This window comes from Sciurus carolinensis, chromosome 17, assembly GCF_902686445.1.
Source record: "Sciurus carolinensis chromosome 17, mSciCar1.2, whole genome shotgun sequence".
NCBI lineage: Eukaryota > Metazoa > Chordata > Mammalia > Rodentia > Sciuridae > Sciurus > Sciurus carolinensis.
The window spans coordinates 8,376,504-8,401,395 of NC_062229.1; the positions used below are offsets into that span (position 1 = coordinate 8,376,504).

Sequence of the window (24,892 nt, forward strand, 5' to 3'; positions counted from 1 at the left end):
TTCATTCCTTTATGACCTGATAAAATGAAAGAAATTATTTCAGTTTTGGAATTCATTACAACTTGATTTATGGCCTAATATGTGATCTATTTTTGGAAAAGTCTCATGTACCAATATAAAGAATGTGTGTTCTGTAGCTGTTAAATGAAATATTCTGTAGATGGCTGCTAAGTCTATTTGATCTAGCACTATTTAAATCTGATGCTTCATTATTGATAGTTCTTGTTCTGGATGATCTATCTATTGGTGACTGCATGGTATTCAACTCACATGCTGTAACTGTATTGGGACCAATGTCTCCCTTTGTGTGTGGTAGTGTTTATTTTATGTAACTGTTGTTTTAATAATTGATGCATATGTATTTTAAATTGCGAAATCCACTTGGAGGATTGTTCACTTGATCCTTATGTACTGACTTCCTTCTTTGCTTCTCACCGATTTTGTCTTGATGTTGCTTTTGTTAAATGTGAATCTAGCTATGCCTGCTGCATTCAGATTTGATGGCATTTTATTGAAATGTCAGTTTCTCTCCTTTCCTTTTCAGTCTGTTGGTCCTTGTCAGTCAGCCGAGTTTCTTGCAGGCAGCATATTGGTAGGTCTTGGTTTTAATATATTCAGCCAGTCTGCATCCTCTAATCTGAGAATCAAGACCATTTCCATGCAGGATTAGTATTGAAAGCTTCTGCTTGTCCTTGCCATGTTGAGTTTTTTTTTTCTGGTTGGTTTAACTGTTCTGTTTATTCTTCTTACATTAGAGATGTTATGCTTTTCTGTACTAATGATGCTTATTTCCTAATTCTTATTTGTTTACCTATTATCCCAGTGAGAATTTTTATTTGCTATGCTCTCTTGATTGTTTTCTTTCTTCCTTTTCTGAATGTATGATTATCTTAAACTATCTACCATAATGCCTGTTTTGTGGTCATGAATTTCCTTATTTTATGTTTGTCATACAAAGTCTTCACTTCTAACTCAATTCTGAAGGATGACTTTGCTATGCACAGTAACATGGGTTGGCAAGATTTTCTTTCTGGACATGAAATACATCATTCAATGCCCTTTTAGCCTTTAGAATTTCTGCAGAAGTTTGCTATTTTTATAATAGTTTTGCCTCTAAATGTGGCATAGAGCTTCTATTGTGAACCTTTTAGTATTCTTTTTTATGGCTATATTTTTGGCAGTTATTGTGGAAAGGGTCTTTACTGGTAGTAAATTCCTCTTTCTGTACTTCCATGTCTTTTCCAAAATGTGGGGAAATTTTGGTAAAAAAAATGAGTGAATGACCTGAAAGGATGTCTCTCAACAAAGGATATACTATGACAAAGACGTTCAACATCATTAATCATCCTAGAAATGCATGTGAAACCCTCAACAAGATACCATCTCAGTCCACTTAGAGGGGCTATTATCAAAAGACAAAAGAATATTTCACATTGTATAAACATGTTGAAATGTCACACTGTACCCAAAAAACACATAAAAACTTTGTGTCAAATAAAAATAGTGTATAAAATATGAGTGAAAATACAACTATACCCTAAGCAAACATCAATCAGAAGAAATCCAGCACAGCTGTGTTAATATTAAATAAATTCAATAAGTACACTATGCATTGTTAGGAATCAGATGGTTCATTCATAAAGGCACAGATGTTCAACTCATCAAAGAAATCATATTTCTGACCTTATATATCATTTCAAGGTTATTTATCCTCAAATAGAAAAACAAAAAGAAGGGGAAGAAAAAGAGAGGAAACAGAATGAGAACCAGAAAATGGGGAGAAGAAAGGGGAGGAAGAAGAGGGGAAAGTCAAATGTTTTGGGAGGGTATTTGTAAGCAAGTTGGTAGTAATGGGTGAAATTTGTAATATCAACTGCTAAGGTTATTCATTTTGTCATTATTTTCACATTTTAAAGTAAATGATAATGATATTCTTAACTATTACAAAGCTGAGTGTCTAATATTCTTAGACCATTGTAGATCTGCTATCCCTTCATGCTTCTCCCCAATGTTCCTATCTTATCAGGATTCCTGCTTCACTGATGTTATGCTGTTCATCCTGGTTTCTTGGTTGTTGATGTTGTAAATCCTGAGGTTCTGATGGAGCAGAAGCATAGGTGACTTCACGGCCAGTGTTGTCTGTTGCATTGTTCTCAATTCATAGGCATTCTGGCTCTTCATTAGCTAATAAGCTTCTATTGTCATTAAGTTTCCCCATAACTCTCCTAAGTTAAGAAAATAATGTTACTGTTCTAGGAACAGTAATTCCATAATGTATTAATATGGAAGAGCATTTTTGTTTGAGAATCAAAGGTATTTGAAAACCACAATCTTCTTCAAAATTACACTTTTATTAGTAAATAAAATTATTTTCCCTTATGTGAGTGGAATTTAGTAAAAGCCCACAGGAGCCTAAGCCATGTGATTTTTCCACACTACAAATTCATGTCGTACAAGAGCCAACTGTTTTCAGAGAGGCTGAAGTGACAGATGCTCAGCATTAAGACACTGTCCTAGCCACAAGTGCTATATAAGCCTCATTCCATGAACAGGGTGGCATGAATACAAATACATCAATTTTCACACTTATGCAGAACAGAATACCCAGATCAATGCATCGGAATATCTGATGTTTTGTGAAGGTCTCTTTACAAAACATGGATTCACTCCTATAGGTCTTTACACTGACGGCACAGAGATAAAGTAATGTCCCCCATTCTCTATTTTAAGGGCCCTAATTTCCTTCAGGATAGGTCCAACTTAGTCTCACCTAATCCTAATTACCTACATAAGAACCCAGATCTAATTTAGTCCCATTAGACATAGGGCTTCAACATGTTAATTTTGTGGACACGCAGCCAATCAATTCATAAGTAATTCTATTGAATTGGAAGAGAATCAGATCTGAGTCACCCCTAAGCCTTCCTATTCCTTCTATGCAGGTATAATTTGAAGAACTAGCAGTTGGTGCTGGCATTGGTTTTTGCCATTGAGGAGATCAACAGGAACCCCCACATTTTACCAAACATGTCTCTGGGATTTGATTTCTATAATATTTTATTCAGTGAGTGGAATGCTTTGGAGAGTTCCTTCTTTTGGATGTTGGGGCTGGAAAAGTGATCCCCAATTACACCTGTAGAAGAGAAAGCAGGTCTGCAGCAGTATTTAGAGGAAGATCATGGAAAACATCTTCCCAGACTGGGTTACTCCTGGAACTCTACAACTTTCCACAGGTAACAGTGGGTGGGAAGGGAGAGATTAAACCATTCTCCTCTGGTGCCATTCTTGAGGGCCTGGGTAGGGTTAAAGGAGGAGACACGATTTCAGCAATTTTCAATTTTCAAACCGTATACTATCAAAGGGTAAGTCCTCAGAGACTGGGTGGAGTGTTCACATTTTCTTTCTTTGGAATAGAGAGCAGGAGGAGCAGGGGCAGACCAATAATTGGGTGGAAATCTGAGGCTGGTCAGTAATTTCCAGAAAGCTCTCAGGATGAGAGAGGGCTTTGAAAATGAGATGAACAAATTTCCTTGGTACCACTTCCACCTGTTGCTTCATATAATATCCCGTTCAGGACTCGACTATGTTTTGTGACAATCCTTCTCTTCACATTGCTTCCAAATGTTCCTTTCCCTTCAGCTCAACTTGGGCCTTTTGATCATACACTGAGTGACCCTGGCCAGTTTCCTCTCCTCTATCAGATGGCTCCCAGGGACACATCTCTGGCTCTTGGCATGGTCTCCTTGCTGCTTCATATGCACTGGACCTGGGTGGGGCTGCTCATCTCAGAAGACCAGAAAGATATTCAGATTCTCTCAGACTTGAAGCAGGAGATGGAACAGAATGGAGTCTGTGCAGCCTTTATGAAAGTGATCCCAGAGGACACTGAGTTCAATCTTCACTTGATCATTGAATCATCAGCAAATGTGATCATCATTCATGGTGACTCTAATTTTTGGGAAGACTTAATGTTTGCTATAGGGCAATCTTTCATGACATGGAAAGTCTGGGTGGTAAACTCACAATGGCAAGATGTCAGCAAGATGAAACATTTCATCTTAGGCTCTTCCCATGGCATGCTCGTTTTCACACCACCATGGGGAGATTCCCAGGTTCACAGAGTTCACCAGCACAGTTAACCCTTCCAAATACCCAGAAGACATTTACCTTGCTAGGCTGTGGCACTTCTGTTTTGGATATTCCTATTCTAAATTGGACTGTAAAACTTTGGAGAGCTGTCCACCAAATGCCTCATGGGAATGGGTGCCTGAGTATGTTTTTGACATGTCCATGAGTGAGGAGAGTTATAACATATACAATGCCGTGTATGCTGTGGCCCACACCCTTCATGAGATGCTTCTTCACCACGTTGACACACCGAAAATGGGCAATGGGGAAGGGCTCCTTTTTTCCCCCTGGCAGGTAATATCCCTGCTACCTCATGACACACACCACTGCAAGGGATGGCCACAGAGAGCAAACAAAGTAGTTTAGGATCCTTTCTCTGAAGCACAAAGGAAACTGTACCTGTTTCACTGTGCAGGAGGTAAATATAGGCCTGTGTGGAAGTGGTCTTGAGGAAGGAGCCAGTGGCAAGGAAGGAATGGGTTCTACACCCACATCCAGGTTTGTGTTACACATGACTTCTGTCCAACTGATATGTTCAACAAGAAAAGTCCAGATTTTCCTCATGACTTTCTTAATAAGAGGAGATTTCACTCTTGAAGTGTGTAAATCCAGCTCAGGACTCTGATGGACACTTTACATAAGTGAACACATTTCACACCCCTTGAGGTATTCACATTATTTTGCAGACTCAGACTAATGCTCACTAGATGCAGGGAGCTTTTACTAGGCAGTTAAAATTTGTAAGAGTCCCAAACCTACTCATTACTTACACATGATTAGTTGGGCAACTTCTCCTGAAACTATCATTCTAGAGACATTATTCTTTAAACGTCTTTGGGCTATCATTTTTTCTACACTATGATGCTTGTGTTAAAGTTGCATTATAAAACAGGGATTAACCGGATGCAGTGGCACATGCGTATAATCCCAGAGGCTCAGGAGGCTGGGACAGGAGGATCCTGAGTTCAAAACAAGCCTGAGCAACTCAGTAAGGTTCAGAACAACTCAGCAAAACCCTGTCTCAGAGTAAAATACTAAAAGGATTGGGGATGTGGATCAGTGATTAAGTGTCCCTGGCTTCAATAAATAAATGAATAAAACAAAGATTGAAGACAGGGAGGGCTTTATCCAATTCACAGTTTCTGCCTTAACTTTGGGACATGCTTATTTATAACATGATGTGTCTCTTTAGCTTCACCCTTTTCTCAAGAAACTAAAATTTGAAAATCCTGCTGGAGAACAAGTGAACTTGGATGAGAAAATGAAATTGGAAGCAGCGTATGACATTCACAACTTTTGGAATTTTCCAGAAGGTCTTGGACATAAGGTGAAAGTGGGAAACTTTTCCGCATATGCTCCACGTGGCCAACAACTGTCTCTGCATGAGGACCTGATAGAGTGGAGCATAGGATTTACACAGGTGGGTTGGACTCCATCACAATGCCTTGAGCCACACAAGAACAAACAAGATTTTGTTCTGTAGTGTATGCCCCCGATTGCTTAGTCAAGGTCCAACAAAGTACATTTAACAACATGCTTTTAAGGAATTTTCTTATAAACATACTCTGATAGGTGAAAAATGAACCCATTTATTTACTAACATGATTCTAACTAGCCATACCTTTCATGTCATAAAATATAGATGGCACTTGAGAATCATCACATGTAAAGGTGATATGGTTTGGAAATGAAGTGTTCCCCCAAAACCCTTGTGTTAATGCAGGGGTCATAACAACTTGATCTTAAGAGCTATAACCAAATCAATTAATTAAGCCATCATATGGATTAATATTGGAATGGATTACTCGGTGGTAACTGCAGGTAGGTGTGTGTGGCTAGAGGAAGGGGATCACTAGAGACATGTCTTGGGCATTATATATTTAGACCCTGGCTCTCCTCCCCTATTCCACCCCCTTCCCCCTCCCCATCCCCCCTCTCTCCCTCTCCTCCCTCTCCCCCTTCCTCCATGATGTTCTTTCTTACCTCAGGTCCAGAGCAATGGAGTCATGCAACCATAAACTGAACCTCCAAAACTGCAAGCCCAAATGACTTCTCCTACAATAAGTCGTTCTTAGGTGTTTTGTCAAGTGTTTTGGTCACAGTAACACTAACCTAAATAACACAGGAGGAATGATCTATTTTCACTCCATTTTGATGTTCAGTTCATGGTCAGACTTTGAAGAAAGTACAAGGAACCATGTACTTTCCAACTTGATTCTAATTGTTCATATATTTCATGTCATAAAACACACATGGCAACTGTTTCAGTTTCCATTCCTCTGACAAGTGGCCTGGGACTATCTAACTTACAAGAAAGAATGGGTTTCCTGGACTCAGTTTGGTGTGTTTCCATCTGTGGTCATTTGGCCTCTAGCTTTTGGGTTTGTAGCTAGGGAAGTATATGATAGTGAGAGTGTGTGGCACAGGAAGTTGCTGCCTTCATAGTGGACAGGAAGTAGAGGGACACTGGATTGGGCCAGGATCCCAACATCCTCTCAAGGCTATGCTCCAGCTTCCTTACTAGGAGGCACCACTGGCCTTTAACACCAGGTCTTTGAGGGACATGTGATATCATAACTATAGCAATATCAAATCAATTCATTGGGCATTTGGATATGGGGACTGTGATTATTAAGTTCCCATTCTCTGAAACTCTGGACTTACTGGAGGACAAGTCCAACAAGTCCAAGTAGTTCCCAACATCAATCTGATTTTTCTCAAACCCCTCGTTTTGTCTGCACTGAGAGATGTGGTCCTGGATTTAGGAAATCCCCTCAGGAGGGAAAGGCTGCCTGTTGTTTCAATTGCCATCCCTGCCCGGAGAACAAGATTTCTAATGAGACAGGTGAACCCATGCCTTGTGGAGAGATTCCCCTATCCTCCTTCATATTCCTCAGTCCACACAAGCAAAGGGAAAAGATCTGGAAGAGACTTCAGAGACAGAACTCTTATTTCCTTCAGGTAGGAATTGAATTGTTATTCACAGTGGTATTTCAACTTGAAATAATACACTCTATATGCCTGAAATACACATTTGGTTACATCGTTCTAAACACACTGTGGGCATTGCTATCTCAAGAAGCCCCCTTGCACCATCCCACAGGAATGTCAGATTCATCTCCACCATGGAATTTAATGCACAATTGTCTTTGTCTCCTTTGAAAGTACGTTTAGACCACATTGTGGGTACACACCCTTCACACTCCTGGCACTGCTCCTGACACACAGCAGGTCTTCAGATAGTCCCTGGTTTATCATGCAGATGAAGCTGAGCGATAAAGCATGCGTTCAATGCTGCCATGAGTAGGTTTCATTCCCTGCTCTCCAGTAGTTCACAGGTGAGTGGGATACACAAGATATAATGATATGAATTCGAGGAAGAGTCAGAGGGCTGCACAGAAACCTAGCAGATGGACTCAACTGTGTTCTCTGATTTTTAAAGTTCATTTTGGAATGTTTCACAGAAGCATTGGTATTTGATCTGTTACAAGAAGGGTGGAATTAGTGTCGGGAGCATTCCTATTGTATCTGATGCAGGAAGGATGGAATAAATTCTTTTAGGATTTGTAGAAATGGCAAAAATGACACATAAGTAAGTCATGTAATATTCGTGGACATTAAAAATGGTTCCTTCTGACTGAAACACAGAGAATGTGGGAATGAGTATTGGAATGAGACAGAGACATGACAGAAAAGTAAGATTGAAGATGATAGCTAGAATCAATTCCATGCAGGATTTTTCTAACTTCCTCATGTGGTATATGTGTAGCTTAATATAACAACATTTCAAATTTTGCTTAAAAATATATTGAGGCTGACAATGCAGAAGGCAATACAGTCAGTTTGCACACTTCTCTATGCACCTTGGTTTATGGGATGGTCACGTCCATGTCCCACACAGGCATGAAGAAGCGTGTACCCGATAGTGTCAGTATCCACACACTTATGCATTAAAAAACCTTTCAGATCAGCAGAGCGGTAAAAGGGGATGGAGGAGGAGGAAGAAGGGAGGGCGACAGGGAAGACAGCGAACAGAATCTGAGCACAGATTCACGTGGGGGGGCACAGTGGGTGGCAGCATCAGGTGTATCTACAGGATGCTCATTAAAAGAATGTGAACTATAAATGGATTGAAAAATAAATAAAGAAGTAAGTAAGTAAATAAGTGGATTAAAGAGGGATCAGTGAAGTGGTGGGGAGTGGGGGAACTGGGGAGAAGTGCTGGGGTCTGAACTGGATCTGGTTGTTCTCCATGCTTTTGTGATTATGACAGGGTGTATCCTGGTGTGTAGAATTTTTAAAAATTAAATGAAAATGAAATAAATAAAAGGGAATTTTTACACCAAACAACACTTCATAAAAGTCACAAATTTAAAATTTTGAGAGAGCCAGGTGTGGTGGCACTTGCCTGTAATCCCAGTAGCATGGGAGGTTGAAGCAGAAGGATCTCAGGTTCAAAGCCAGCCTCAGCAACCTAACCAATCCCTAAGCAACTTAGCAAGAACTTGCCTCAAATTAGAAACTAAAAGGACTGTGCATGTGGGCTCAGGAGTTAAGTGCCCCTGGGTTCAATCCCTACTACAAAAAAAAGAAAAAGTTAGTGAGAAATAACAGGATGTTATAACTAGATTGGCTAGAATATAAGCTGCTAGACATTGTTCAGAGAATCAGTGTTTAATAGGAAAGTTATTTCTAAAAACACAATGGAAAGAGGCAGATTTAAAAAAAAAAGGAATATGCCTTTCAATACACCATATGTTAAAGAAGATGTTTAGAGAAAGATTCAAATGAGTCCAACATTGAAAATATTATTAATGAAACTGTGGGGTAGAAGTAAAACTGTCATTAGAGAGGAATTTAAAACCCATCCTTGTAAATAGGAGAATGTTATTTACTACATCTCTTTCAATAAGAACACCTAAAAAGCTATGTATGAAGCACTCATCATGAGGTAGAAAGGAGCAACAAACTAAATGCAGACACAATAGAAGAAGAGAAAAGATGAATGCAACACAAAAACTTAGAAAAGAAAGACAGGATAAGGAGTCTATAGTAAAATCCCTTAAAAATTGATGAGGCATTACTAAAATTAATTCACAAGGAAGAGTAAAATTGGTAAAAAGAGGTTATTGTTATGGTTCTACAGAAAATTTTTATCATATAAACAGAGGCAGACATCATTACCCTGATGTCCATGTATGATTACACAAATGGTATTAATCTACACCATGCACAATCATAGAAATGAAATGATATATCCCATTGTGTACAATGAATCAAAATGCAGTCTGTAAAATATAAAAAAAATGAAAATATCTTCAGTAAAAAAAATAGGAATTTTTCACATTGGTATATTTTAAAATATATATAAAACTTGCAAAGGTTAGTGAAGTCAACAGACTGTCCCGAGAAGGAATTAAAATTTCCTAGCAGCTGGGGAATGACTCTACGGTGAGTACTTGCCAGGCATGTCTGAGGTCCTGGGTTAGATCTCCATAACCACAATACAAACAAAAATAGCAAAAAATTTTATACCTATTGATAAAGTTTAGCCCACACTTGAATACTTCCCACAATGTTTAAGGCCACGAACTGCTTCACTGGTGAAATTTATGAAATGCAATAATATTTATATTAAAAAATAATACAATAATATAATATGTAAATGTAATAATATTTATATTCTCCAACTCCTTCAGGAAATAGTAAGGGGCCAATCCAATTCATTTACAAGAATAACTGAACTTTAATACCCATATCTGAAAATGATGTTAGAGGAAAATAACTATAACTTTCATTCTTCAATTAAAGTCACATGTCCTTTTCCAAATCAAGTTATATATTATAAGAAAGCTATAAAATGAACAAATTTGTTTTTTGCAATGTAATGCAATATGCCAGTTTCTGCAAAAAGAGAAATAATGGTCTAGAAACTGCAGAACATGGAAAGAACATGGAAAACCAATGAAGATTAGAAATAAACAGCAGAAATGCATTTTCCTGACTTAGGATTAGGTGGGAATCACCTTCATCATTAGAGGCATTTCCAGGATCCAAAAGGGAGCACCATATGTGACACCCAAGGTTGAAACCAGAACATGATGACAGGCTGCCCGTGACCCCTCCTGCCCCACATTGTGCTGGCATCTTGGCAGTGCAACATGCCTATGAGAAATTGAAGGAAACACTTAATGGGAAGGAAGAAGAAAGTCAGATGTTATTTTCCTAAGATAGTATTGTATAAGCCTAAAATACAGGTAAATGGTTGAAGAAGTCATCAAGGTTAGTGGTGACTGAACACAAGATCCGTGTACTGAAAATGATTGATTGTAGCATCCCAGTCCTAAACCATTCACAAATGAAATTTTGAAAAGATGACTAACACAACTTCTTAAACTGCAGAATAACTGGAGAGAAAATAGTGGTTGTTTTTAAAGACTCTACCAAAAACTATACAAAAGCAATCAGAAAAATACTTAAGAAACTGAAATGAATGGGGCTTGAAACCTATTCCTGGCTGGATGGACTCAGTAGTGGAATGACCTCAATACTCTCCAAACTGACCTACTGATAAAATGCAAACCTAGGCAGAAGTTTTATGTTTGGGATGAAAATTACAACATACCCGAGGGTCAGAGCATTTAGTCTACCAGTTATCAAGTATTATTGACCATCTGTGTTTCCTTGAAACCTAGTGAAATTCATATCTCAAACAAATGAGTACTTAATTCTCATCATTATTGGTTATTGACTGAGTAAACCCAGGTGATAGGTTATACAGGTTGAAAGTAGTGAGATGTCTTTTAGAGTTCTGAGAATAGAAAAAATATGGCATCCTAAGTATGCCATTGAAAACAGGAGAAGAAATAATAGCTTGGTTTATGGCTCCATAAAGATGAACAGTATAAAGCCATCTATTCCCTCTAGAGCACTCTTTACTTGGTGACTAAAGAAACCACAGAGGACAGCTTGATTAACAGTCCAATGAGCTGCCCAAGAGTGGGCTGAGGTACAAGAGGAACAGTGAACATAGACGAAGGATAAATTGCATTCCTCCCCAGACATGGACCAGTGTGTGAAGTGTCCAGATCACCAGTATGCCAACACAGAGAGAAGCCACTGTCTCCAAAGAGCTGTGACCTTCCTGGATTATCAAGATCACCTGAGCATGGGGCTGGCCTGCACAGCTCTCTGCCTCTCTGCCCTCACAGCTGCTGTACTTGGGGTCTTCCTGAGGCACCAACACACTCCCATAGTCAAGGCAAACAACTGGGCTCTAAGCTACATCCTGCTCATCTCCCTCACCTTCTGTTTCCTCTGTTCCCTGCTCTTCATTGGCCGTCCCAACACAGCCACCTGCACCATGCAGCCAATAGCATTTGACATGGTGTTCTCTGTGTCTGTTTCCACTGTCTTGGCCAAAACTCTCACTGTGATCCTGGCCTTCAAGGTCACTGCCCAAGGGAGAAGGATGAGGCGATTGCTGGTGTCAGGGGCACCTAACTACATCATTCCCAGCTGCTTCCTGATCCAGCTGACTCTCTGTGGAGTCTGGCTGGGCACCTCTCCTCCCTTTGTGGACTCAGACACACACTCTGAACATGGTCACATCATCATCACCTGCAACAAGGGCTCAGTCACTGCCTTCTACTGTGGCCTGGGGTACCTGGGCTCCCTGGCCCTGGGGACCTTCACGGTGGCCTTCCTGGCCAGGAACCTGCCTGACACCTTCAATGAAGCCAAGTTCCTGACCTTCAGCATGCTGGTGTTCTGCAGTGTCTGGCTCACCTTCCTCCCTGTGCACCACAGCACCAAGGGCAAGGTCATGGTGGCCGTGGAGGTCTTCTCCATCCTGGCCTCTAGCGCTGGGCTCCTGGGCTGCATCTTTGCCCCCAAGTGCTATGTTATTTTACTGAGACCAGGTAGGAGCTCCCTACGTGGGTTCAGAGATAAAACTCTTTGTGGGAGTAACAAGCCTTCTTGAGTTTGTTTTTGAAAATCAAGTGTCAGAAGGTAAATCTACACCCTTTCAACAGGTTGATTTTGGATTTCTACATGAGATATCAATGAACCAGCAATCCACACCCCTTTCTGCACTAATGACAGTTGTCCCACCTGCAAATATCTTATTTACCATTGACTTGCACTTGAAGTGATTTTTATTCATGAAATCTGCAATGCATCCTGCAGATCCTACGCATCTGTGCCCTTCCCATCTGCATGTTGGCTTCTGTTAGACTCCTTCACTGACTTTAGTCATACATAATATGTTCTAAATTCCTGCAGGCTGTTTGCTCTAGTTTAAAATCCCTCTATGTGTTTCAGTGATTTCTTTTTCTATAAAATATGTAATATACTTCATTTACTAAGTAGAGTATGTTTTGGAAATGGCTAATATATTGATTCTTATTTTTTTTCTCAGTATTCTTGAGATTACTTTTCAGAATTTTTCTCTGATGTGTTTCTTAGAATTTTAGACACAGTTTGTCACATGCTATAAGAAATATGATTCAAATTGTACTAGCAATTTGTTGAATTTGTATGTTCATGTTGGAATCCAACTTATAGATGCACAATAGTTAGATTTTCTACCATGGGTAGATAAATACATCTTTCCATTGACCCCTTTTAAATCACCACTTGCTCATAATATATATGCACTTCCGTTTGCTGCAGTATATATAAATACAGATTTTCCTATATGTATCTCTGTGCTTTGCTATATTATATAAAAACAGAGAACACAAATGAAATACCTTATGTCATATATGTGGGTATCCTATATATCCTATGAATTAATAGAGAAGAACTTTTTTCTCTGCTAGATTTTCAGATTCAGTGTTGTAAAAGGAAAGCATTATTTCTTTTTTTGGCACTAATATTTCTTTTATTATAATAGCATGATTTATTAAAATTTTCTTTTTTTATTGTAAACAAATGGGATACATGTTGTTTCTCTGTTTGTAAATGGAGTAACAGCATACCATTTGCGTAATCATACATTTACATAGGGTAATGAGGTTTGATTCATTCTGTTATTTTTTCCTTCCCCCACCCCTCCCACCCCTCTTTTCCCTCTATACAGTCCCTCCCTCCTCCATTCTTGCTCCCCTTCCACCCCCCATTATGTGTCATCATCTGCTTATCAGTGGGATCATTCGTCTTTTGTTTTTTTTGAGGTTGGCTTATCTCACTTAACATGATATTCTCCAATTTCATCCATTTGCCTGCAAATGCCATAATTTTACGATTCTTTATAGATGAGTAATATTCCATTGTCTATATATACCACAGTTTCTTTATCCATTCATCAATTGATGGACATCTAGATTGGTTCCACAATCTGGCTATGGTGAATTGAGCAGCTATGAACATTGATGTGGCTGTATCTCTGTAGTATGCTGATTTTAAGTCCTTTGGGTATCAGTAGAGGAGTGGGATAGCTGGGTCAAATGGTGGTTCCATTCCACGTTTTCTAAGGAATCTCCACACTGCTTTCCAGAGTGGCTGCACTAATTTGCAACCCCACCAGCAATGTATGAGTGTACCTTTTTCTCCACATCCTCTCCAACACCTATTGTTGCTTGTGTTCTTGATAATTACCATTCTAATTGGGGTGAGATGGAATCTTAGTGTAGTTTTGATTTGCATTTCTCTTATTACTAAAGATGGTGAACATTTTTTCATATGTTTGTTGATTGCTTGTATATCTTCTTCTGAGAAGTGTCTGTTCATATCCTTAGCCCATTTGTTGATTGGGTTTATTTGTATTCTTGGTGTAGAAGCAGCATTTCTTGTACCACACTTAAGTCACCTTCTTGGTTCCTATATTTGGGTGAAACCTGAGCTGATGACAGCTTTATCTCATCTCTCCCATTCTCTATTCCCTTTCATCCTCTTTTTGGTTACATTGCTAATATGATGCCTGATAGTGTAGTTGACCATAACATTCATCTATTACTTTAACATTCACTAGGAAATTGTCAATATTATTACCACAATATTTTCTATACATGTTACACATTTGGCATATTCTTTATCCAATGAAAACCTGTTCTTCCATTATAAATTGGTCAGAATTTACAAGATTGGTTGAATTATTTCTTAGCTTCATGGAGGTGATTTTTCTCTTATGCCTCTCAATTTTGTGAATTTCATTAATCACTATGACTCTTTCTTCTTGAGTAAGGACTTCATTGCTCATGATGTGTGGTTCCTTCATGAGATGATTTATTTTTCATGTACATGTTTGCACCCATTGTAAACAGATCAGCCATCATTTTCATCTCTTATTCCATCCTTGTTGGATTTTTAAGACTACCTACTCAAAAGCGTGTTTCTTCTATCATGGCAAAAAGATCTCCAGTGGACCAGGATGGGACAAGATCATTAATCAAAACCTGGAGGGTTCAGGAAAAGAGAGGATTTGAACAGAGTGATACATGGAGAGGTGGGGTGGGGAGAAGTGTGGGGGAAATAAATGGACTTGATGAGACTGAAGCAAACAGTTGGATAGACATGACAGCTGTCACTCTAGGTTTAGTACAAAGACAGATCCAGTGATACCCCATAAAATATATCATACATTTAAGATGAGAACATCCAGTTTATATGAATTACAAGTAATGGGAACCCAAACGAACATTGAATCTACTTATGTCTATAAATTGCAGTGTCTCCTTTCCAAAACAGAAAATTCATTGTCTTTCTTGTGCAGATTCAATCACATGCTCATTTAGGACCTCTTCACTGCACCAGGCAGAACAGTATCAGATAAGGTGAAGAGTCCCCATGCCTGGACCAAGCACTGTGATTAACCACACCTAAAGTCCACGGGTGCTACAGTGAGAAAAAGTAATTCACGCTCACATACCTGGTTATTGAAAGAGTAAGAAGAGAATGATAGCTTGACAGACAGCTGTAATTATCCACAGTACCCGTGTTATCCTCAGAGGACCTATTCACAATGTTCACACCACATGTGGAATGGTCCTGAAGGGCATCACATTGTTCTCTTCCTTGTTTCACACAAAGAATGAAAATTGGCACTCATCATGGTGGCACACACCTGTAATCCCAGAGATGTAGGTAGCTGAGGCAGGAGGACTTCATTGAGAGGCCAGCCTTGCAATTTAGCAAGACCTTGTCTTAGAATTGAAAAAAATAAAAGTCTGAGATGAGGATCAGTGGTGGAATGCCCCTGGGTTCACATCTCAGTACCAGAAAGAAAGAAAAAAGACAATTCCCACCCCTGAATCTTCGCACATTGGAAAGAGGCTAAAAGATATCAAAGAAGCGTGTAAAATAGCAAGTGGTTCACAATTCAGGAGAAAATATTCTCAATACAGGAAACTGAAAATGACTCATGTGGACCATTATGCATTGGATTCCTAGGTGTATTTTAGACTTGAACATTTCATGAAAAATGACACAAAAATGGGCAAAACACATAAGACTTGTTGAAAATTTTAAAACAGAGAGGAGACATGTCTTTTGATGTCCTAGAAGAGGTAACAGTGACCTCTACTTGGATTGTGTTCATTTATTGGAAGTCTCATCTTTAATGGGGCAATTTTTGAAGGGGCTTCATGAGGAACACTTGGGACAGGTGTCACAGCCCTCATAAATGGACTAAGGCCATGGAATAATCAGGTTTTCCTTAGTGAGACAAAATGTCTGAGGAAAAAGAAATTAAAGGAGGAGTAATTTGTTTTTGCTCAGGTCCAATAAGTGTCAGCCCGGGATCAGCTGGTGCCTTTATTTCGTGTGATGAGGCAGAAAGATGCGGCAGGGCTCAGCTGCTCACCTCACAGCAGGCAGGAATAAAATGGATCTGGTGACAAGACATACCCTTGCAGGACGTGCCACCAGTCACTTACATTCTCCAATTGCTCCAGCATCCCAGAGTTCCCCGACCTCCCCATAGCACCACCAACTGAGGAGCAGCCTTCAACACAGGAGGCCACAGGGACATTCAGTATCTCAAACACAGTTCTCTGCCCCTGGACCCAAAAGACTCATGCCCTTCTCATACTGAAAATTTGCAGTCACTCCATCATGCAGAGTCTCCCCAAAGTCTTAATGTTCCAGCATTGTTCAAATGTCCAAATCCAAAGACTGCTCTGAGCCTCAGGAAACCTTAGCTGTGAGCTCCTACAACATTTTGAGAAGTTGCCTGTCTCCAACATACGATGGCAATGTGATTAAACATTCCATTCCTAAAGGAAACCACACAATATCAAGACAGCATTAGCCCAGAGCAAGGCCAAAACCCAGCAGAGCAAACATTCAATCCTTTCCCTGCAATTCTGGCATCCAGAGCATGTGGTGGTGGGATGTTGAACTGAAAGCTCTTGATTAGCTCTGACCCTATAGGCTTTCTGGCTGAAACTCATGTGCTCATTCCCTTGAGCTGGCTCTGCTTGTTGTCTGTGGCTATTCTCAGCAGCAGTTCCACATTCCTGGTATCTCTTAACTTCCTGGGATCTCCCCTTCAATATTAGCTCACTCACATCTTCAAGCATTACCCTCTCAGGATATGGCTGCAGGAATTCCTACCCTGTCACATTTTGACTGGGCTCCCTGGCCTTTCTAGAAGTCCAGGTAGAAGGCTCTGTGGACCATAATACTCTCATTCTGAATGTCTGCAAAACAAGCAACATGTGGATATTGTCAAGATCTGTTGGCAAAAGAAGCAGTTCCTGGTCACCTTGGACCAAAGGTAAGCAGCCTCTGGTAATTGCATGGCGACCATGGTGAAATGATTGCTGGGAAAACAAATTGCTAGGTGACTATGTGGGAGCAGGGCTCTCTCTTCTCAGCAAATTCTTACAGAGAGGTTTCTCATTTATATCCTTGAGCCTGTAGTGACTGGTGTAGAATCATCAGTGCTGAGATGCACTTGTGTTATCTTCCCTATTGTCCCAGTGCAAGGGGCTCAGCTTCTCTTCAATGGTGTTAATCTCTCTGCAAAGCACACCCTACATGACCTCCAACTTACACGTGGTCCTTTTCTGGCCAAACTGCAGGTGCTTCAGATCTTTCTGATCTGCTTTGCTTCCAATTCTTAATGTAAATTTGGATAAAAGCAATGAGAAACTCCCAAACCACTGCCTGAATGCTGTTCTTCCTTGACATTTCTTCTGCCATATTCTTTATTCTATAAATCCTAATCTGAACTTCACAGAGTCTCACGACATGGGCAAAACATAGACAAGTCCTTAGCCAGAATTTAACACATATGGCCTCTAGTCTAATCCTCAAGACAGTCTTCATTTCCATCTAAATCCTCCTAGGCTTAGTCTTTACTGTGGATATTGTAATCACCATTCAGGTTCTTAGCACCAACTTCCTGTTACCAAGTTTTCATCACTGTGGTGAAAATGCCTGAGCAATGCAACTTAAAGGAGGAGCAATTTATTTTGGACCACCAGCTGTAGGGTTTCAGTTCATGCATGACTGACTCCATTGACTCTGGGCATGTGGTCATACAGAACATCAGGGCAGAAGTATGGTAGAGTAAAGCTGCTGTCCTTATGGTGGCTGGGAGTTGAGAGGGCATGGGTGAGGGACCAGAGACAAATATACCCTTCCAGGGGAAGACTCCAGTTACCTCCTCCCTCCAGTTTTGTTCCACCTCCTAAAGTTCTACCACCTCCCAGCAGCACTACCAGCTGAGGACAAATTCTTCACCATGTGGACATTTGTGGAACATTCCATTTTCACAGGCCTGCACTTCCCACCATGAGAATGAGTCATTACCAAGCAATGCCCCTCATTTCTTGTCCTTTGACCATGGCCACGTTTTCTTTTCACATCATATGTAGCCATGACCATATCTTATTCAACATGTTATAACACAACATTAGGCCCACAGATACGCAATCTCACTTTGGGCTTTCAGCTTCCAGATCTGTGAAGTAAGTGATCCTTTCCTTTTACATATGAAAACTGGTTTTGTGTTAAAGCAACACAAATTGGGTTATGATACAGAGAATTGAAAATACCAACTGGTGTTAACAATGTGAATGAAATAGGAGTCTTTGAAAATCAATTTACATATATTTTATTTTTTAAAATTCATCACTGACTTACCATATGATCCAACATTCATTCCACCTCTTGATGTTCACCCAAGAATCATGAAAGAATATAACCACAATAGGTTTCTATTAGAAGGATCATACAATCTTCATGATAGCAAAAACTTGGAAATAACCCAAATGTCCATCATCAGGAGGGTATAAAACAACATCATGGTATATGGGGTAGTGGAATGCCCCTCAGCAATGGAAAGAACAGTGTTATTTATGTACATAAAAGAGGTGACTTCCAAAATAACCATTTTTTTATTGTTAACAAATGGGATACATATTGTTTCTCTGTTTGTACATGGAGACAAGGCATACCATTTGTGTAATCATAAATTTACATAGGGTAATGTTGTTTGATTCATTCTGTTATTTTTTGTCCTTCCTCCTGACCCCTCCCACCCCTCGTTTCCCTCTATACAGTCCTTCCTTCCTCCATTCTTGCACCCCTCCTTAACACTAAACCTAACCCTAACGCTAAGACCTTTCACCCCTATCATATGTCATCATCCACTTATCAATGAAATCATTCATCCTTTAATTTTTTGAGATTGGCCTATCTCACTTAGCATGATGTTCTCCAATTTCATCCACTTGCCTGCAAATGCCATAATTTTATCATTCTTTATGGTGGAGTAATATTCCAGTGTATATAGATGCCACAGTTTCTTTATCAATTCATCAATTGAAGAACATCTAGGTTGGTTCCACAATCTGGCTATGGTGAATTGAGCAGCTATGGACATTGATGTGGCTGTATCTCTGTAGTATGGTGATTTTAAATCCTTTGGGTATAGGCCAAGGAGTGGGATAGCTGGGTCAAATGCTGGTTCCATTCCAAGCTTTCTAAGGAATCTCCATGCTGCTTTCCAGAGTGGCTGCACTAATTTGCAACCCCACCAGCAATGTATGAGTGTACCTTTTTCCCCACATCCTCGCCAACACCTATTGTTGCTTGTGTTCTTGGAAATCGCCATTCTAATTGGGGTGAGATGGAATCTTAGTGTAGTTTTGATTTGCATTTCTCTTACTACTAGAGATGTTGAACATTTTTTCATATATCGGTTGATTACTTGTATATCTTTTTCTGAGAGTGTCCATTTCTTTAATCCATTTGTTGATTGGATTATTTGTATTCTTGGTGTAGAGTTTTTTGAGTTCTTTATATACTCTGGAAATTAGTGCTCTATCTGAAGTATGAGTGGCAAAGGTATTCTCCCACTCTGTAGGCTCTCTCTTCGTGTTGCTGATAGTTTCCTTTGCAGAGAAAGCTCTTTAGTTTGAATCTATCCCAGTTATTGATTCTTGCTTTTATTTCTTGTGCTATGGGAGTCCTGTTAAGGAAGTCTGATCCTAAACCAACAAGTTGAAGATTTGGACCTACTTTTTCTTCTATAAGATGCAGGGTCTCTGGTCTGATTCCGAGGTCCTTGATCCCATTTGAGTTGAGTTTTGTTCAGGGTGAGAGATAGGTTTTAATTTCATTCTGTTGCATATGGTTTTCCAGTTTTCCCAGCACCATTGGTTGAAGAGGCTATCTTTTATCCATTGCATATTTTGGCACCTTTGTCTAGTATGAGAAAATTGTATTTATTTGGGTTTGTATCCATGTCCTCTATTCTGTACCATTCATCTACCTTTCTATTTTGGTACCAATACCATGCCGTTTTTGTTACTATTGCTTTGTAGTACAGTTGAAGATCTGGTATTGCAATACCCCTGCTTCGCTCTTTCTACTGAGGATTGCTTTAATTGTTCTGGGTTTCTTATTCCTACAGATGAATTTCATAATTGCTTGCTCTATTTCTGCAAGGTACATCATTGGGATTTTAATTGGAATTGCATTGAATCTGTATAGCACTTTTGGTAGTATGGCCATTTTGACAATATTAATTCTTTCTATCCAAGAACATGGGAGATCTTTCCATCTTCTAAGTTTTTCTTTAATTTCTATGTTTTGTGTTCCATAGTTCTCATTGTAGAGGTCTTTCACCTCTTTTGTGAGATTGATTCCCAAGTATTTTAATTTTTTTTGATGCTATTGTGAATGGGGTAGTTTTACTGACTTCTCTTTCTGAAGATTCATCACTTATGTATAAAAATCTATTGGATTCATGAACATTGATCTTGAATCCTGCTACTTTATGGAATTCACTTATGAGTTCTAAAAGTTTTCTGGTGGAATTTCCAGGTTCCTCTAAATATATAATCATGTTATCAGAAAACAGGGATAGTTTGAGTTCTTCTTTTCCTATTCGTATCCCTTTAATTTCTTTGGTTTGTCTTATTGCTCTGACTAGAGTTTCAAGGACGATGTTGAATAGAAGTGGTGAAAGAGGGCATCCCTGACTTGTTTCAGTTTTTAGGGGGAACGCTTTCAGTTTTTCACAATTTAGAATGATATTGGCCCTGGGCTTAGCGTAGATGACCTTTACAGTGTTAAGGAATGTTCCCACTATCCCTATTTTTTCTAGTGTTTTGAGCATGAAGGGATACTGTATTTTATCGTATGCTTTTTCTGCATCTATTGAAATAATCATATGATTCTTAACTTTAAGTCTGTTGATATGGTGAATTACATTTATTGGTTTCCAGATGTTGAACCAACCTTGCATCCCTGGGATAAAACCCACTTGATCGTGGTGAACTATCTGTTTAATATATTTTTGAAGGCGATTTGCTAAAGTTTTGTTGAAAATTTTTGTGTCAATGGTCATTAAGGATATTTGACTGAAATTTTCTTTCCTCGATGTGTCTCTGTCTGGTTTCGGTATCAGGGTGATATTGGCTTCATAGAATGAGTCTGGGAGGGGGTTCAAGATGGCGGACTAGAGGGCAGCTGCATTTCATGTTGCTCCAGGACTCAAGATTCAAAAAGAGGAGATAGTGACTTGGGACCAACTCAAAACCGCCGGGTGAGTTTCTCCCATAGGGGAGGCGTCCCGGATGGGGCAGTAGCCCCGGAACGCAGAGAACTTTGTGAAGTAGAGTGACTCGGCGGGACGCCCCTCCCCCGCCAGAGTGGTAAAAACGGACAGCGAAGCGGAGCGAAAAATGGCGGATTGAAATTTCCAGGACCGCAGGCAGATTCTCTAACCTAAGGAGACTCATGTGCGAAGGGTGAGGCTCCCAAGCCCAGGAGGGAGGTCCGGGCCCCTGGGAACGTTGCCTGCGAAGGCTGCCCTGCCCAGGCGGCAAGACACACCTCCCCCGCTGGAGCAGTGAACTCAGAAAGCGGGGAACTTTGCAAAGGAGGTTGTGCAACACACCGCTTGGTTTTGAAGCGATCTGCCAGGGCTCCAGCGGCTGCCAGAGAAAGAGTGGGGCGGCGAGTTGTTTGGATCCAGCAACCGCCTGAGCAACGGGGAGAGGGCTGCCCAGAGGAGGTGGAGGTACGCAGTGAGTGGCTTGGTCTCCAAGCGCCCACACAGAGCACCGGGTGGCTGCCTGGAGGAAGAGACGAGCGACGGGTCACTGGGGCTTGGAACATATGTACGAGGCTCCAAGTGACTGGTCAGAGGGCGGGTCGCATAGCCAGGTGATTAGTTGCATAGCAAGGTCCGGTCCGGGGACCTAGGCACCTTTTCTTGAATGAACTACACAGAGACAAGCTGAGGGGCGAAGTGAAGGTTCCAGGACTGCGGGCAGCTTCTCTAAGAAGGGACAACCTAAGGAGACTCGTCTACGAAGGGTGAGGCTCCCAGGCCCAGGAGGTAGGTCTGGGCCCCTGGGAAGGCTGCCCTGCCCAGGCAGCAAGACACACCTACCCCCGTTGGAACAGTGAGCTCGGAAAGTGGGGACCCTTGCAGAGGAGGCCGAGCAGCACACTGCTTGGTTTTTTGGTTTTTTGGAGCAATCTGCCAGGGCTCCGGGGGCTGCCAGAGAAAGAGTTGGGCGGCGAGCTATTTGGATTCAACAACCACCTGAGCAACGGGGAGGGGGCTGTCCTGAGGAGGTGGAGGTGTGCAGTGAGTGACTTGGTCTCCAAGCGCCCACACAGAACACCGGGTGGCTGCCTGGAGGAAGAGACGAGTGACGGGTCACTGGGGCTTGGAGCATATGTACCAGGCTCCAAGTGACTCTTCAGAGGAGGGGTCGCATAGCTAGGCGATTAGGTGCAAAGCACGGTCCGAGCCGGGGATCTAAGCACCTTTTCTTGAAAGAGCTACACAGAGACCAGCTGAGGGGTGGAGCGAAGGTTCCAGGACTGCGGGCAGCTTCTCTGAGGAGGGGCCACCTAAGGAGACTCGTCTGCGAAGGGCAGGGCTCCCAAGCCCAGGAAGTAGTCCAGGCCCCTGGAAACGTTGCTTGGGAAGGCTGCCCTGCCCAGGCGGTAGTTGTGGACTGAGGGGAACCTCTAGGAGGGGAACGGACTAGCGAGACCTCCCCACCAGGTGGGTCTTCCCCGGCGAGTGAGGTTTTCCCACAAAGATGGTAAAACCAGAGACACAGGCCCAAACAGGCATTGCCTCAGCCCGCAGTCTAGTTCCCCTTTGGATGACCATTGGTGAACAAGTAGAGGCACCTCTGCCCACTAGCAGGGAATATACCCCACCTGAAGACCACCACCCCTAGAGAGGCAGCTACCTAGGGAACACCGAAGTATCAACTTCCTCTAAGACTTCAGGCTACTGAAGGATAAGAGGGGATACACTAGCAATCTTCAGGGACATTATAAGTCAATAGAGGAAATCTGCAACTTCTCTGCAGTCCACGGATAACTGAACAATATGAGAAAACAAGGGAAGAAAATGCCTCAAACAAATCTGGATGTTATATCAATAAAATCCAATGACAACATGGCAGAAGAAATGTCAGAAAGGGAGTTCAGAATGTATATAATCAACATGATAAGAGAAGCAAACGATGAAATGAAAGAGCAAATGCAGGCATTGAATGAACGCACCAATAGACAGTTAAAAGAGCAAATACAGGAAGCAAAAGACCATTTCAATAAAGAGTTAGAGATATTGAAAAAAAACAAACAGAAATCCTTGAAATGAAGGAAACAATAAACCAAATTAAGAACTCCATAGAAAGAACAACCAATAGGATAGAACACCTGGAAGACAGAACCTCAGATATTGAAGACAAAATATTTAACCCCGAAAACAAAGTCGAACAAACAGAGAAGATGGTAAGAAATCATGAACAGAATCTCCAAGAACTATGGGATATCATGAAAAGGCCAAATTTGAGAATTATTGGGATTGAGGAAGGCTTAGAGAAACAAACCAAAGGAATAAACAATCTATTCAATGAAATAATATCAGAAAATTTCCCAAATCTGAAGAACGAAATGGAAAATCAAGTTCAAGAGGCTTACAGGACTCCAAATACACAAAATTACAACAGACCCACACCAAGGCACATTATAATGAAAATACCTAACATACAAAATAAAGACAGAATTTTAAAGGCTGTGAGAGAAAAGAACCAAATTACATTCCGGGGGAAGCCAATATGGATATCAGCAGATTTTTCAATCCAGACCCTAAAAGCTAGAAGGGCCTGGAATAACATTTTTCAAGCCCTAAAAGAAAATGGATGCCAACCAAGAATCTTATACCCAGCAAAACTTACCTTCAGATTTGACGACGAAATAAAATCCTTCCATGATAAACAAAAGCTAAAAGAATATACAAAAAAAAGCCAGCATTACAGAACATTCTCAGTAAAATATTCCATGAAGAAGATATGAAAAACAAGCAAATCAGCAAAGGGAGGAGATATCCTAAAGGAACTCTCAAATAAAGAGGAACCAAGTCGTGTCAAAAATAAGCAAATAAATGAATAAAATGAGTCAAATGACTGGGAATACAAATCATATCTCAATAATAACCCTGAATATTAACGGCCTGAATTCATCAATCAAAAGACATAGACTGGCAGATTGGATAAAAAAGAAAGATCCAACAATATGTTGCCTGCAAGAGACTCATCTCTTAGAAAGAGATACCCATAGACTAAAGGTGAAAGGATGGGAAAAAACTTACCATGCACATGGACTCAGCAAAAAAGCTGGGATATCCATCCTCATTTCAGATAAAGTGGACTTCAAGCCAAAGTTAATCAGAAGGGATAAAGAAGGACATTTCATAATGCTTAAGAGAACCATAAATCAGCAAGACATAACAATCATAAATATCTATGCCCAAAACAGTGGCTCACCCATGTATGTCAAACAAATCCTTCTCAATCTCAGAAACCAAATAGACCACAATACAATAATACTAGGTGATTTTAACACGCCTCTCTCACCACTGGACAGATCTTCCAAACAAAAATCGAACAAAGAAACCATAGATCTCAATAACACAATCAATAATTTAGACTTAACAGACATTTATAGAATATACCATCCAACGAAGAGTGAATACACTTTCTTCTCAGCAACACATGGATCCTTCTCTAAAATAGACCATATATTATGCCACAAAGCTAATGTTAGCAAATACAAGAAGATAGAGACATTTCCTTGTATTTTATCAGACCATAATGGATTGAAACTAGAAATAAATGAAAGAGCAAAAAACAGAAATTACTCCAACACCTGGAGATTAAACAATATGCTATTATATGAGGAATGGATAACAGAAGACATTAGAAGGAAATTAAAAAATTCTTAGAGGTAAACGAGAACAAAGAAACATCATATCAAAATCTCTGGGACA

The 24,892-nt window shown here is 40.4% G+C and overlaps 1 protein-coding gene across 1 annotated transcript; it reads left to right on the forward strand.

Annotated features, from left to right (window-relative positions):
- Positions 1-478: 478 nt before the first annotated feature.
- Positions 479-12,112, forward strand: LOC124967944 (vomeronasal type-2 receptor 116-like). Its single transcript, XM_047530371.1, is given in 8 exon segments — positions 479-592; positions 2,962-3,100; positions 3,103-3,243; positions 3,640-4,090; positions 4,092-4,422; positions 5,321-5,552; positions 6,854-6,973; positions 11,190-12,112. Coding segments are annotated over 8 exon segments (2,451 nt in total).
- The last annotated feature ends 12,780 nt before the right edge of the window (positions 12,113-24,892 follow it).